Consider the following 13,043-nt stretch of genomic DNA (forward strand, 5'->3'; position numbering starts at 1 on the left):
TTTGATTATACTAAATTCACTTTAGAAAACCCACATTCTGCCACTGCAGTGCTACAGGACAATGAGAAAAGAATTTCCAATGAGAACAGTATTTTAAAAGCAAACCACTGGGCCCCTTCCCTTTAAATGAATTTTAAGGCACACTACCCTTTCTTCTGAATTTGATTATTACATCTGAATACTGCCTTCCACAGAAGGCCCCTGTCCTTTCCCATCTCAGTCATTACATAAGACAGAGTAAATTTCAACTTGTACATTTCCAATTCACACCAAAGTTATGCTTTTTTAAATCATTAGTTTACTGCATTGAGGAAAAACATTAGGTGCTAACTGTTTTTTTTAATTATTTATTTAGTGGTGAATCTGGCTACCACATGGCCAATGGCAGCTTGAAGCTTATCTTTCTGATTCTTGGTACCTCTGTGGACATGGGAATATTTTCCATTTTGTGTCTGCCACTCTGAGCTTCTAGCTTTCCAGACAGAGGGGCAAGGCAGAGGGGCTTCATATTTTATCAGTTCAAGTTATAATAGAGCACTGTCAAGCTCTGGCAGAGTCTCAGTTAATATGACTGTCTTCTAGAAAAGACAGCCTTGTGTCAAGTGGTGAATATGCCTATCAAACACAATGCATCCTGAATTCCTTTGCATGACTTTTTCCTAATTTAGTTTACTCAGTCTCCTCCAAACAAGTGATAGTTGGGCATCTAACATGCTGTCCATGTCTTTTACAAGCTGAAACATTAGCATTAATGACAGACAAACTAGCAAAAACCTGATACGCTTTCATCCTGGTTGAAATGAACCTGAAATGAACCGGCTTTAAACCTAGAATATGGAACCCCCTCTAAATCCCAGACATAAAGACTGGGCATCAACCCTAATCCTAATCAGTCAGTTTTTACCATATTTGATAAAGATGGCTTATCATTCCCTGTTTCATAGCTTTTCTCTCCACCCAGGCGCATCCCAGCCAACAGTTTAGTACTTCCCAGTAATTTTACCAGGATTTTGTAACACAGGATACATTTAAACTATGTGTACATGGGGACTACATGGAGATTTAAGTAAGATTAAACTCTTGTCAGCTAAATTTAAATGCACTCTTTGTCTTCAGTGCCTGAAGTCCTGTGCTACTAACACAAAGAATGAGGGAATGAGGCTGTCCCCTCTTTTTCAGCGGAAGCAAATCAGCTTATCACTAATAAAAAGCCCTTCACTGCTCCTTAAAGTAGAGACTAATAACAGTGAGTCAGATATATTCTTGTGATAGCATTTGTACAATTTAAGAAACCCTCCCAGCTGATTGAAAAGTGAAATGGCGTTTCTCCAACCACTTAATCTCAGTGTAACAGCATCTGTGGCTACAACCCATGGTTTAATCTCTGGTTACAGTACGGCCAGTTAATATGGCTTCAAATAAATGACTGTGTTTCTATCATATCAAACTTGCAGCCCAAAAAGAGGGGAGTTTTGGGTTTTTTTAAGTGTTAGAAAAAAAAGCCAAGAAAGCCCAAAGCTGTGGCTGTCAGCAGTGCTTAACCTGGTAGACAATTTCTTGATGATTTTTTTCCCCGCATTTCAGAGAGACAGGAAAAGGAACGTCTTGTCATGTTTTGTATTTTAATATAACGTCACACGCATCTGATAGCTCATTCACACATAACGTCAAGATCTGTTCTACAAGATCTTACTGCGACTTACAAGACAATTACTCTCCTTGGAAAGCTGCCAGTATGTTCTGCACATTACATAAAACATTAAATCTTTCTGACACAGGTTCTATGATTATTTCAAGGGTTTTCACTGTTTCTGCTACACACGTCTATGCCTATACTGTACTTACTCCTCAACATATTCTTCTAATCATCTATTCTACACTTTCTTGACCCACAGGCTTTGATGCAATTGCCTGGTGATAGAGGAATTGAGTTTTTTATTGCAGAATTCCCAGCAGGAGAAGCTGATGGAGTCCAGATACATATACTTTTAAATCCTATTTTAACTAAGACTGCATATGTAGTTTAAAACCAGATGTGTTTAAAATTGTGCAAATCAAAGACTGATTTGCAAGTTTACTGGGGCTGACAAGGTCAACCAGTGTAGGTTAGTATTTTGCATCGTTTTTAGTATCTTGCGTCGTTGCCAGCTCTTGCAATTTTGCTTGAATTTGTTGATACTTAGTATTAACTATAAAAGGCTGGAACTAAGAGCTTTCATGAAGTTCTGTACTTTAATCTTACAACGAAGTTTCCAAACCTTACTTGTGTAAAAAAAATAGAGAATGAGTACCTAATTATAAATGCAAAATGCCCAGAAAAATGAATAAAAAGGAATTAGAACATTCCTTTAAAAAAAGGTTTCTTAATTTAAAAACAAGCTTTGGTGTGCAGAGGTGCTAGATTTTTGAGGGTTTCCCATTTCCACTTCTTACTCTGTTTGGATATGAGTAGCTTGGGAAGCCTCCTCCCTCTCTCCTTTCAAAAGGTCACATAAAATGTTGTCTTCAAGCAATCAACATACAACCTACTTTTTCATGGAGCTAATTTCAGTTTCATTGCATACTTTCTCGCTTTTCTAGTGGAGACAAGTGCTTTGAACAGCAAACGTGTTACAGCTGACCAGCTTTATTTACTTTCATGAAATCGTTTCAAACTCCTCCGTTGATTAAGAGTATCAGAGTTCACAATTCCCCATGCGGGATCACTACGAAATGCCGCTTTCCTGGCAAGACTAACGCCGACCCACCTAGCACAGCTGAAAACACAAACCTAAGTCTCTCTTCTCCCTACAGTTGCAGACAGCCGATCAAAGCTCCAGCAGACAACACGTTCGAACTTCTCCCCGTTCCCACAGTCTTCTTTCAAAGCAGTATTCGCAGTGCTGACATCACCGGGCCCAGCCGCCCCCACGGCTGCTCCGCTCCTTCCCCCCTGCCCTGCCGCTACCAGCTCCCTCTGCCCAGGGCAGACAGCTCCTCGTCGCCGCTCCAAGTGGCGACCCCACGACTCCGGTCCTGGCCTGGAGGGAGACAAGACGCCCGCTGTCCCCGGCCTCAGAGTGTGTGTGTGTGGGGCACCCGGGCCCGGTCCGCTCTCGGGAGGCGCAGGGAGCCGCTGCTCTGCCCCGGGCCCTGTGACCTCGGGGACCGGACCCGTGTCGGGGCCTGCCGGAGCCCCCGCGGGTACTAACCTGACCAGGTCGGTCATACAGGATCCCACCACCACCACCTCAGCGGCCATGGCGCCGGGAGAACGGGGTATCACCGGGCCCCGCTGCCCGGGCCTTGGACCCCGGACCCTGCACCCGACCTTCGCGCTAGGCCCCGCCACCGCCGTGGCGGCGGCTTCACCCGTTGCCACGGGCAACGGTTGGGGGAGCGGCCGGCCCGCAGGGACCTTCGGTCTGGAAGGGTGCCCGTGGCGAACGCCTGCCGGCGAGGTCTCCCCCTCCTCTCCTCCCCTTCTCCCTCGCCCCACTCCGGCTGCACGGCCCCGCAGCCTCACGCCTGCACGGCGGGACAGTCCGCACAGGCACCGCGACAGCCGCCAATAGCGGGGCCGGTGAAGACCCCTCCGGCCCGAGGAGCGGCGGTGGCGGGGAGGGGGGCGGAGGCGCGCATGCCGCGCGGAGGGGCGGGAGCGCGCACGCCCGGTGCGGGCGGACGGGACGGGCGCGTACTCGCAGCCGTTGCTAAGCGGTTGCTTTCCGGCCGCCGTAGGTATGGCGGGGCCCGGGCAGGGCCGGGGACGGGCGGGCGGGAGCAGCGCCCCTGCCGGCCCCGGGGGAGTGGCGCGGCGGGCGGCAGGCCAGGCACGCAGGCGGGCTGGCTGGCTGGCTTTCGCCCCGGCGCCCGCCTCCTCCGCCAGCCCCGGAGCGGCTGCAGGCCGGCTCTTAAGGAGCTGGCCAGGAGGCGGCCCGGGGGCCGGTGTATCCCGGGGTCACGGCTGGCCGAAGCCCGGTTCTCTCCCGGGCGCCGCCGCCATGCCGGGATGGAGCGGGGCGGCACACCGTGGCTCCGGGGGTGGGCCCGCTTTCCTCACCGGGGGGCGGTGGGGCGGCGGGCGCGCCCGGGTGGAGCGGAGGAGCGGGGCTGCAGGGTCAGCGCCGTGCGCGGCCTCTGTGCCAGGGCTGAGGGAGCCTGGGGTTACCCGGGGCTCTGCAGGCCCGCGGTGCTGCTCCCGTCGCGGGCTGGCAGGCTTGGCTGCCTTCGGCCACGGCGGGAGGAGGCGAAGGTGGTCGTGAGTTCCCTGGTTTCTCTGCACCCAGACACCCGTTGCACCCTCGAGGTGAAAACCACAGGCCCAGCCTGCCGGCAGCCGAACGAGAGGGTTGGTCTGGAAGGGTTCCCTCGCTCTTTAAGGCTCCTCCGTCACAATATTCACCTTTTCCTTGCTTCACGTAATGCCCGTAATGCTGTTATCGGTGGTGGGGTGCAGAGTATCTTGCATCTGGACACTCTCTGGTGCCCAAAGCAGTGCCTGGAATTTTAGGGTTGCTGTGAAGCATATGGTACATTTGCCCGAATGCAAAGGATTCACTATTAGTTTGTTTACTTCTTTCAAATGGCTTGTATTCAGAGGGAAGCAGTCTAGTGGATTTTGTTTTCGTTAACTCCCTTGAGTTTGTTTGCGTTCTGTTTCAAGTGCTGTGGGAAAATTAAGCTGGGAAAAAGAAGTGACAACTGAAACTTGCGAAAGCAGCCCTAATTGCGTTAGAGGTTGTAAAGACCTCTGTTTACAAAATAAATTGGTGAGCTTAGTTGGTAGTGACCCTGTATATCTGGCTTGTTATGTAGAAGGTATTGTGGACCTTAAAGAAATGATGCAATAAAACTAGGAAAAATGCCCAGTGGTCACTGGCATCTTGTTTTGACAATATCTGCGTATTTTATTAACAAAATGATAAGGAATCTCATCCTGCAGTTCATTTTGGAAGGTGCAGCTGTTGATCAGATCATCAGCTTGGATCACTGTGTGTATCTCTTAACGCCTCACAATTCTGTCCTCGTAACATGGTCCCCTTAACGTGTCATTATCAGAACTGATTCTGAGAGGCCTGTGTATACCTTTGAGATTGTTGATAGCTTGGTTTTCAGCATGTTTTTAATGATTAGGAAGTTCTTGCTTTCTTCAGTCTAGCTGCCTCTCTGCTTGAGATGACTCTTCCCAGCTGTGGAGCTAGCAAACTGAAACATGTGCTCTGTTTTAGCCACTCTTGTGCAAAGAAATTCTTCAGTGAGACACTGCCACAGGGTGCCCAGAGAACCTGTGGCTGCCCTGTGCCTGGCAGTGTTCAAGGCCACGTTGGATGTGGCTTGGAGCAGCCTGGCCTAGGAAAGGTTTCCTTAGGGGTTGAAACTAGATGAGCTTTAAGGTCCTTTCCACCTGAAACCATTCCATGATTAGTTTAAACTCATGTTTTATTACTGGTTCAATCTAAACCATTGGACTTTGCGCTGAGAGAGGTCAAGTATAGGCTTGTGGTCTCTCAGTTTCTCTGGGGAAGAATAAAGGCGAGCAAGCAGTAATTTTTTGTAGAAAAGTAACAAACAGGAGGTAGCATCTTAAATTGCTGTGGATGTTTGCTAAGTGAACTTAAGTAGTTGCCTCTTGTCAATTACAGCAAATCAAACGTGTGGAGAGTGTGTTATGTGTTAGGACGTGGATATTTAATCTTCAGCTTTTTGTCTACCGTAAAATGTAAGAACCAGAGTATTAAAGATAATTGTAATTTTTAGGAAGTCTTAGTTTATTAGTCTTTTTGTTTGCCTTAGAGTGTCTGGCCTTTGCTTTGTTCAAATACATTCCAACTAGCTAGGATAAATACTCTTTTCTTGAACATTGCTTCACACTCCTTCAGTCGGAATGACTTTCATGAGAACAAAATGTGTAACTTTAATGTTGCTACCAGTTCCAGGGAGTTACCAGTTTGTGGAATATCCCTTAGTTACCAACTAATACTTGTAAACGGAGTGTTAGAAACAACAGCAAATTGCAACTGTTGCCATGAGTTGTTCACACTCTCTTTATAGAACACTTATTAGTACAGCAGCCCATATGGGGCATTTTGCAAGGAAGTAAATACAGTATGTATTGGTGGTTTTCAATTAAGTGGATGTTTCTAAAAGATATTTGTTAATGGTCAGAATTTAAGTATGAGCTCCTCTAACCCACTTGTCAGTGGCATGTTTATGTTACCTTGAGTCATTTATGGCTTTGTTTTCTCAAGCTATCAAGTTCAGTTAATTTTCAGTTGACACTCTCTGCCTAAGAATATGCTTGAATATGATAACTTAGCGTTTTAACAGGTTACCCTTCTTTTCTCCCATTTCTCTTACAACAGTTCGTTGTCCACATACTATAGCCTTTTGGGGGTACAATGAGTTAAAATGTGTGTATGTTAAGTTTCTGCATTTCAGCTAAGAGGTAGCATGTTCTTGAAGTGTGCTAACTTAGTGGACTAACAGATATGGCATAAGGTCACGCAATTGCAAGCACTTCTTTAAAAAGGCGTGCTTAAAATGTGCACACATCAGCTTCCTGATCTGTTTTGTGAATGAAGATGCCTTTCAAAGAGTATGGCGATACCACGGAAAGAAAAGCAGTGTTAGCTTTTAAAAGGCATTGTGAAATGCTGTAAATAGCTACCTAATGGAAGTAATGTGAAAGTAATACTGATTAAGGTTAGAAAAGTGGTATTAGAAATTACAGATGAGAATGCGAAGAGACAATCAAACCATTGCAATTGGTAATGTAAGTGCCATTGATTTTGGTGGAAGCAGAACAGCTGTGGCTTGTCAATTACAGGCTCCTGATGGAAACACTCATGAGAAGGGCCAGGCTGTGAAGTGTCAGAGTGGCCATCAGTTTTATTTCTCTTTCTTGTAGGGATAGGGTCTTAATTAAAGGAGCCTAGGACATATGTCTGTTTTTATCTTGATGTTGAATAAATGGGCTTCATTGAATGTTGCAGAGGTAGGAGGAAAAGAATTAGCTGTGTTTATTTTTTTCTTTATAAAGCTGTGCACACTTCAGTTACTCTACATTCCCAATCCTTTGCATGCATAGATTTTTTCCTGTCCGTGTTTGCAGAGTGCATGTGATTTTACATCAAATAAGTAGGATATTTTCTGATTTTATTTCCCCTTTACCATCCTTGTGCAGCTCAAGACAAAAGGAAAGAGGAACATACTAAAATGTCACCTGAAGTAGCCTTGAACAGAATTTCTCCAGCACTCTCACCCTTTATTTCCAGTGTGGTCAGAAATGGAAAAGTAGGACTGGATGCTACCAATTGTTTACGGATTACAGACTTGAAATCTGGGTAAGTGATCCTCATCCGAAAAGAATATCCAGCCCCTTACAGTTGTCTTTCTAGGACTGAGTTTTATGAGGTTCATGTGTGTTTAAGCATTTCCAATATATCAAGCTGACATCCTAGCTACATTATTTTTTGTCTTACTACCATTTTGTAGTTTGGGAGACATAATTTGTCATATTGTTGGCAATAATACTCCTGTTAAAACACTTCCATTGCTGCCACTTGATAGTGCCGGTTTTCAGCAGCAAGATAAACACTTTTTCTTGTTGTTTATCACTTGCTTACTTGATCTTTTCTGTGAATTAAAAACTTGAGGATAAATCTGTGACCTTGCCTTTAGTCAGGAATATGCTAAATAAGAAAAAAATGTTTATGACTCCCTCAAGATCAGTACATCAATTGGCTAAGGGCCAAGTGCTTGAAATGGGCCAAGCTACTCCTTAGTTTTAATTTTGGGAGGGTTCACGATAGTTTTCATATAGCAGTAAAGTACATGATCCACATGTACAAAGGGACTTTGGTGTGTAACCTCTGTGAATAATACATGGGGAAAGTGAAGTGCTTACAGTTTACTTTAGGTATTGGGCAGAGTGTGGAGGCACCTAAGGTCACTGATAAAAGAATACTTGAAATGGGGTGTGTTGGAAATGGCATCGTTCTTTTAGAGTTAGGCATCTAATGGCATCCCTGATTCAGGTGTTTGATACTGGACTTCAGAGCCTGAAATTGGTTTAACTTACGGTGTCTAAATCATGGCTTATGTACAAACTGCTGCTTTGTGTGTGATTTTGAATGGTAGTGTAACCCATCTTGAGAACCACCACAAATCACTGTTGTTTAAAATTTAGTTCTGCTGAAAACTTTGTTTAATATGCTTCTGTAGGCTGCATGTTTCTGGGAGTTACAGTGCCTTTTCAGGAAGGAGGGGTGAATTCTAGAGTTAGTTTGAAAGGAACCACTTCTTCCCTGTAAGGCCCTGTGACAGATTTATGTAGTCTGAGAAGCTATAACTTTGTTGCTACTGATCTCTGGTTTGGCATTTAGGCTTGCAAATTATCTGAGATAGGCTGAGCGTCTATGCATCAGCTGCTGTCCTTTCATGCAAGACTTTGCTTTCTCTTGAACTATGCTCCCATCTCAGCCTTCCTAGAGGACATCTTCTGTTTTTCCTATTGAATCTGAGAATGAAAAATAAGAGAAAAAACACAGTAGTCTGGTGGTGAAGGTGTCAGCTTGTTAGGAGGTAGATAAGGGTTTTGCTGTCTGCCCAATGAATGCTTATGCTGCCTATCTTTAAAAGAACAGATTAAAATAATATGAAGTGATATTTTCCAGCTGACTCTTTTCAGAGGTATTTAGAATAAAGCGTCTGAAGTTTTCAGCCAGTGATCTTACCAAGATGATCTTGAATTTACTTTGATAAATCCTGAATGTTTTCCAGGGGTTTATTCTTTGGAAAGCTAAAACCTGTCCTAGCAGCACCTGTTACCCAAACCCAAGGATTCAAATTGTGTATTAACTGTGTTGAACATGGTGTCTACAACGCAAATACAACACCTGACAGAGGTTGGACTGTATATTGTTAAAGGCATAGGCTCAGCTAGATGTAAGTGCTAGCAATTTATTTATTTATTTATTTATTTATTTATTTATTTATTCTTGTGCTGGAGCATAAAGAATGAAGTTCATTTCTATGTTGAGGGTTTTTTTTATGGCTTGAGGTTATTAGGAGCTGGAGTTGAGATAATTAAGATCCTGTATTTAGTTGAGAATAATTTTTTAAGGTGATTTTATTTTGGGGGGGTACAAGTAAGTTTTATAAAAGCTGTATTGTAAATGGGATTTATTAGCAATTGCTTGAAACTTGTTTAAAATGTAAATTTCATACAGGTGTTTTTTTACAAAAGGTTTTGTTTTTGTCTTACAAATAAATAATTGCTACTTTATTTATAGTAGGAAAACTCTGGCTTTATGCATTGGTGTGTAAATACAAAGTTCCTTGTCATTTATGCTTTATAGGTAAACAGCGTAAAATCATTCAACATAAGACAGATGGAATTGCAGAGGAGTCCCTTCCGTAACTCAAGATCTCATTCAGTGGTCTTTAACCTTTGATACAGGAGCCTTTGGGACTCCGTGGACTGTTTTTGAGAGGCCTGTATCAGTTGATAAATAAAAAAATCCTCAACCCACCATATTGTCAGGAGATGAGAATTTGTTGCTGCTTCTTAAGGAAGAGAGCCCAAAAATGGATTGAAAACCATTGCTCTGCTCTCCTCCCTATCCTCATATTTCGGGACTATTCAAACCCTGGTATACGGAACAAATAGCAGGCAGAGGTAAATGCAGGCAATATCCACATGAAGAAATGGAAGTATAAGCACGTAGAGGTTGGATGTAAGCAAGAGGAAAATGAGAACCTTTGCTAGAGAAATAGAGATGAGGTTCAGGACTTTAATTGCAAAAGCCCCTTCAGTTTCAATGGGGCAGAATCAGGCTTTAAACAGTGGAACAGGAAGGTGAGGAAGAGGTACTAGATGAATGTCTGATGTTAAATAAAAAGAAGTTATTGCTCTCAAATGAATATGACCATTTATAAGAAGTATCAGTTCAGAAACTTTGCTTTCGAATAGTGATTGCACAGTTATTGACACATGAAAAGGGCTGTAGACACATCTCTTCCATAGTCTAGACTGTTATTACAAAATGTGTGAGTATTTTATACTATAACTGGTGTGTTGTGTGGAAGATTTTGAAGCCTAAAATAAATTAGATTTTACTATAACCTCTAAGATGTTAAAATACTTGAAGTAATCATCTTAATAACTGTTAACTCCAATAACAGAATGATCTGGAAGCTTCTGGGACAAGGGGAAGAGCTGCATGGCTGTTCCATTGTCATGTACCACACTGTTACTCTGATAGAAAGTTAGTGGTTACTGTAGTTACCCCATTTTCCTGAGGAACTGGTGCTTTACAGTTATAGCAATGCAAAATGTACAAACTGAAGATCCATCCATTCTCATTTCTTAGGATTTTGAAATGAGCTGTGATTTAAAAGAGAATAATGGTAACATACTGAATACAGTGATATCTCTAAGGCCTTGCCCATTCAGAGCCTTTGTTTTGACATTCTCTACTCGAAAGTGGAAAGAATTTCGCTTTCAATTCATCAGTGCAAGATCAAGTTCCAGGTTTATTAGTCTGTCATGTCAGTTGGTTTTGATTTGTAAATGGCAAACATGTTAAGCCTTTAATTATTTGAAAAGTCAATCCATATGTCAGATGGTTTTAGTAAGGAACTTATTTTGCACTTATTTGAACTTACTGCTAAGATTGACTACTTAGGTTTGTTGTGTTTTATAAACTGTATTAAAGAGCTGATGGTAGATTAGAAGTATGAAGTATGATGATATGTTAATTTGCTTTGCTTGGTAGTGTAGGAGGGAAATATGTCATAGTAAAGAAATCCTATTGTTTTGCAGTCTTTGAGTATGTAAATGTTTTATAATGATATGTTATGGTTCCATAATGTCTGTGTGTTTTACAAACTTATTAGACAGTACCAGTCTCATCAGACACTTAAATACATTTACATCTATGAGCAGGACCTTCAGGAACAAGTCCTGTTTATAGAAATTATACGGCCACTGCTGGTATAGAAATTATACGGCCACTGCTGGTGTAAGAGTGAGTTAGGGTTAGGGCTTAACCTAACCCTAACCCTGGGTACCCCTGAACTGAGCTCAGCAATATGGCATGACAGGAAAGAAGGCAAATCTTCAATGGAAATAGTGATAAAAAGTTAGGTGGCTAATTCTGCAGTGCCGTTACCTTCTTGTGAAAAGGGCTCCAGAGTGAACAAACCAGAACCTGAGCGTTGGGTCACATCTAAAATACAGCACCGTTAGCAGCATTGATTCTGGTGATAAGAAAACCCTGGCGGCATCTCTGTTTCATTAATAAAAGACATTCTTTGAGATGACAGAGTGGATCAAAGCATTTTTAACTCCTGCATAGCTTATTACCTCGTTCTAGACTCAAAGAAAATACTGCTGCCAGTTGACTCAATGCCACATATTGTATCATGCAGTAAATCTCAAGTAGTGTCTCTCTGAAATAATGACCCATCTTAATTAGATATTAAAATCTACTCATAACCGACTGACTTGTGGCTAAGGCATTTTTCTTAGCATTTATGCATATAATCATGGGAAAGATGTTGAAGTGATTATTAGGTAGATTTAGAAATAGAGGGCATTTGCCTGTGTGAAGGGTGTTTAATTATTGTATAATGTAGAATCCAATTATTTAAGAGGCTGCTGCTTTTCCTGTGGTGTATTGCAATAGTGAAAAACATATTTGTGGTGGTCATTGCCTTTGAGAACTCTTTTTTTTGGGGGGGGGGGGGGTGCGGCAAGTGTTTGGTTTATTTTGTCTTTTCCCCTACAGCTGCTCATCAGGGCCCATGCTTGATCCCCAAATTATGCTGCAAGGCTATTCTTACCCAACAAACTTTGCTTTGTTTTTGAAATTACTTTGATGTGTTGCACCAGCCAGAATTTCAAAATGAATACAGTGATTTAAAGCTGCGTATATGAAGATTTTATTTTATTTTTTCGAAGATACCCACTCATAGCGAGATTTTAAATTTCATACTTGTGTGGTTCACCTTTTTCCATATTTATGAGGAGATTAATTGTGGAATTTTGATGTAACTGGTTTGTAGTAAACCGTGTTGGTATTCTGTTCTTTGCTCTTGTCTGATTTGCTATTGATTTCTGCATCTTTACTTGATATTGAGCTGTGCTTACAATCAGTGTGTTCCTAAAAGAAATCTATGTGAAGAGTGGTCAAAAGAATCTAGTAGATTCTGAAGTAATGTTTAACATACAAATATATTATCAAGCTGTAATAAGCTATTTATAACTTTATTGCCCTGTTTCCTAGTGAGCAGTGATGATTTACTTTTTTGTGTTATCAAGTAGACTGCAATATGGTTTGGTATTTCCCTTTCTTTTGGGCATTTCCCTTTTCAAAGTAAATATGCATTTTTTGTGCATATTTCATGAAATCATATTGGTTTTGGCTGTGAAATACTATTACAATACTGTACTGGTTATTTAAAGCTTCTGCTTGATCTCTTGATTATTTTAAACTGAAAGAGTCAACTTCAGTTACTTGATAAAAGTTCACATTCCATCAGTTACATTGGTATTTATAGAGGGTTTTTTTAACATGCATTCTGTTTATGTATGAAGTTTAATGAGTCTGACTCTTCTGAACACAATTGCTATGAAAAGCTGTTTTAAAACCTGATAATGTTCTGAGTGTAATGTATACTTGAAAGGATTGGCAGTTTCTGGGTGAGGTATGGTGTTACGAGTCTTTTACTATTATATTGGATAAGTCATAAACTATTACTTTTGCACAGAGTAGGTAATTTCTGATAACAAATACATTTCTTTGCTACAGAGAACTTTATTACTTGATGTCAAGCAAAGTTTAACAGGCTGAAGTTCTGATGGGACCATGTTGAGAGAGTTATCACTGTGGAGGAGCACTTGGAACTTCAAACAGCAATTTTTCTGTGCTGGTCCAAAAAAGGCGATCCCCAGGATTGCTCTTTCCTGCATTTACTTCTGAATGTTGAAAAAACAAAGACAAATGTCTGTCTGATAAAGATCTAAGTGTTATATGCGTTCATTTCATAATGGTTTT

The 13,043-nt window shown here is 42.0% G+C and overlaps 2 protein-coding genes across 5 annotated transcripts in view; one reads left to right on the top strand and one right to left on the bottom strand.

The window, feature by feature from the left end:
• Window positions 1-3,921, bottom strand: part of RBKS (ribokinase) — a 71,563-nt gene extending 67,642 nt beyond the window's left edge. Inside the window, exon 1 of one of the 2 annotated variants that reach the window (XM_065679444.1) lies at window positions 3,192-3,921. In XM_065679444.1, the coding sequence (XP_065535516.1) occupies window positions 3,192-3,241 (50 nt within the window). In that variant the 5' untranslated portion in view covers window positions 3,242-3,921. The remainder of the gene's footprint in view (window positions 1-3,191) is intronic. The other variant, XM_065679445.1, reaches the window with a different exon arrangement.
• Window positions 3,637-13,043, top strand: part of BABAM2 (BRISC and BRCA1 A complex member 2) — a 166,772-nt gene continuing 157,365 nt past the window's right edge. The window contains exons 1-2 of one of the 3 annotated variants that reach the window (XM_065679442.1): window positions 3,637-3,720; window positions 7,166-7,325. In XM_065679442.1, coding sequence (XP_065535514.1) covers window positions 7,198-7,325 — 128 coding nt within the window. In that variant the 5' untranslated portion in view covers window positions 3,637-3,720; window positions 7,166-7,197. Of the gene's footprint in view, window positions 3,721-3,801; window positions 4,024-4,094; window positions 4,235-7,165; window positions 7,326-13,043 lie in introns of those variants that run through there. The other 2 variants (XM_065679440.1, XM_065679443.1) reach the window with 2 other exon arrangements.

Source organism: Lathamus discolor, chromosome 5 (assembly GCF_037157495.1).
Source record: "Lathamus discolor isolate bLatDis1 chromosome 5, bLatDis1.hap1, whole genome shotgun sequence".
Classification (NCBI taxonomy): Eukaryota; Metazoa; Chordata; class Aves; order Psittaciformes; family Psittacidae; genus Lathamus; species Lathamus discolor.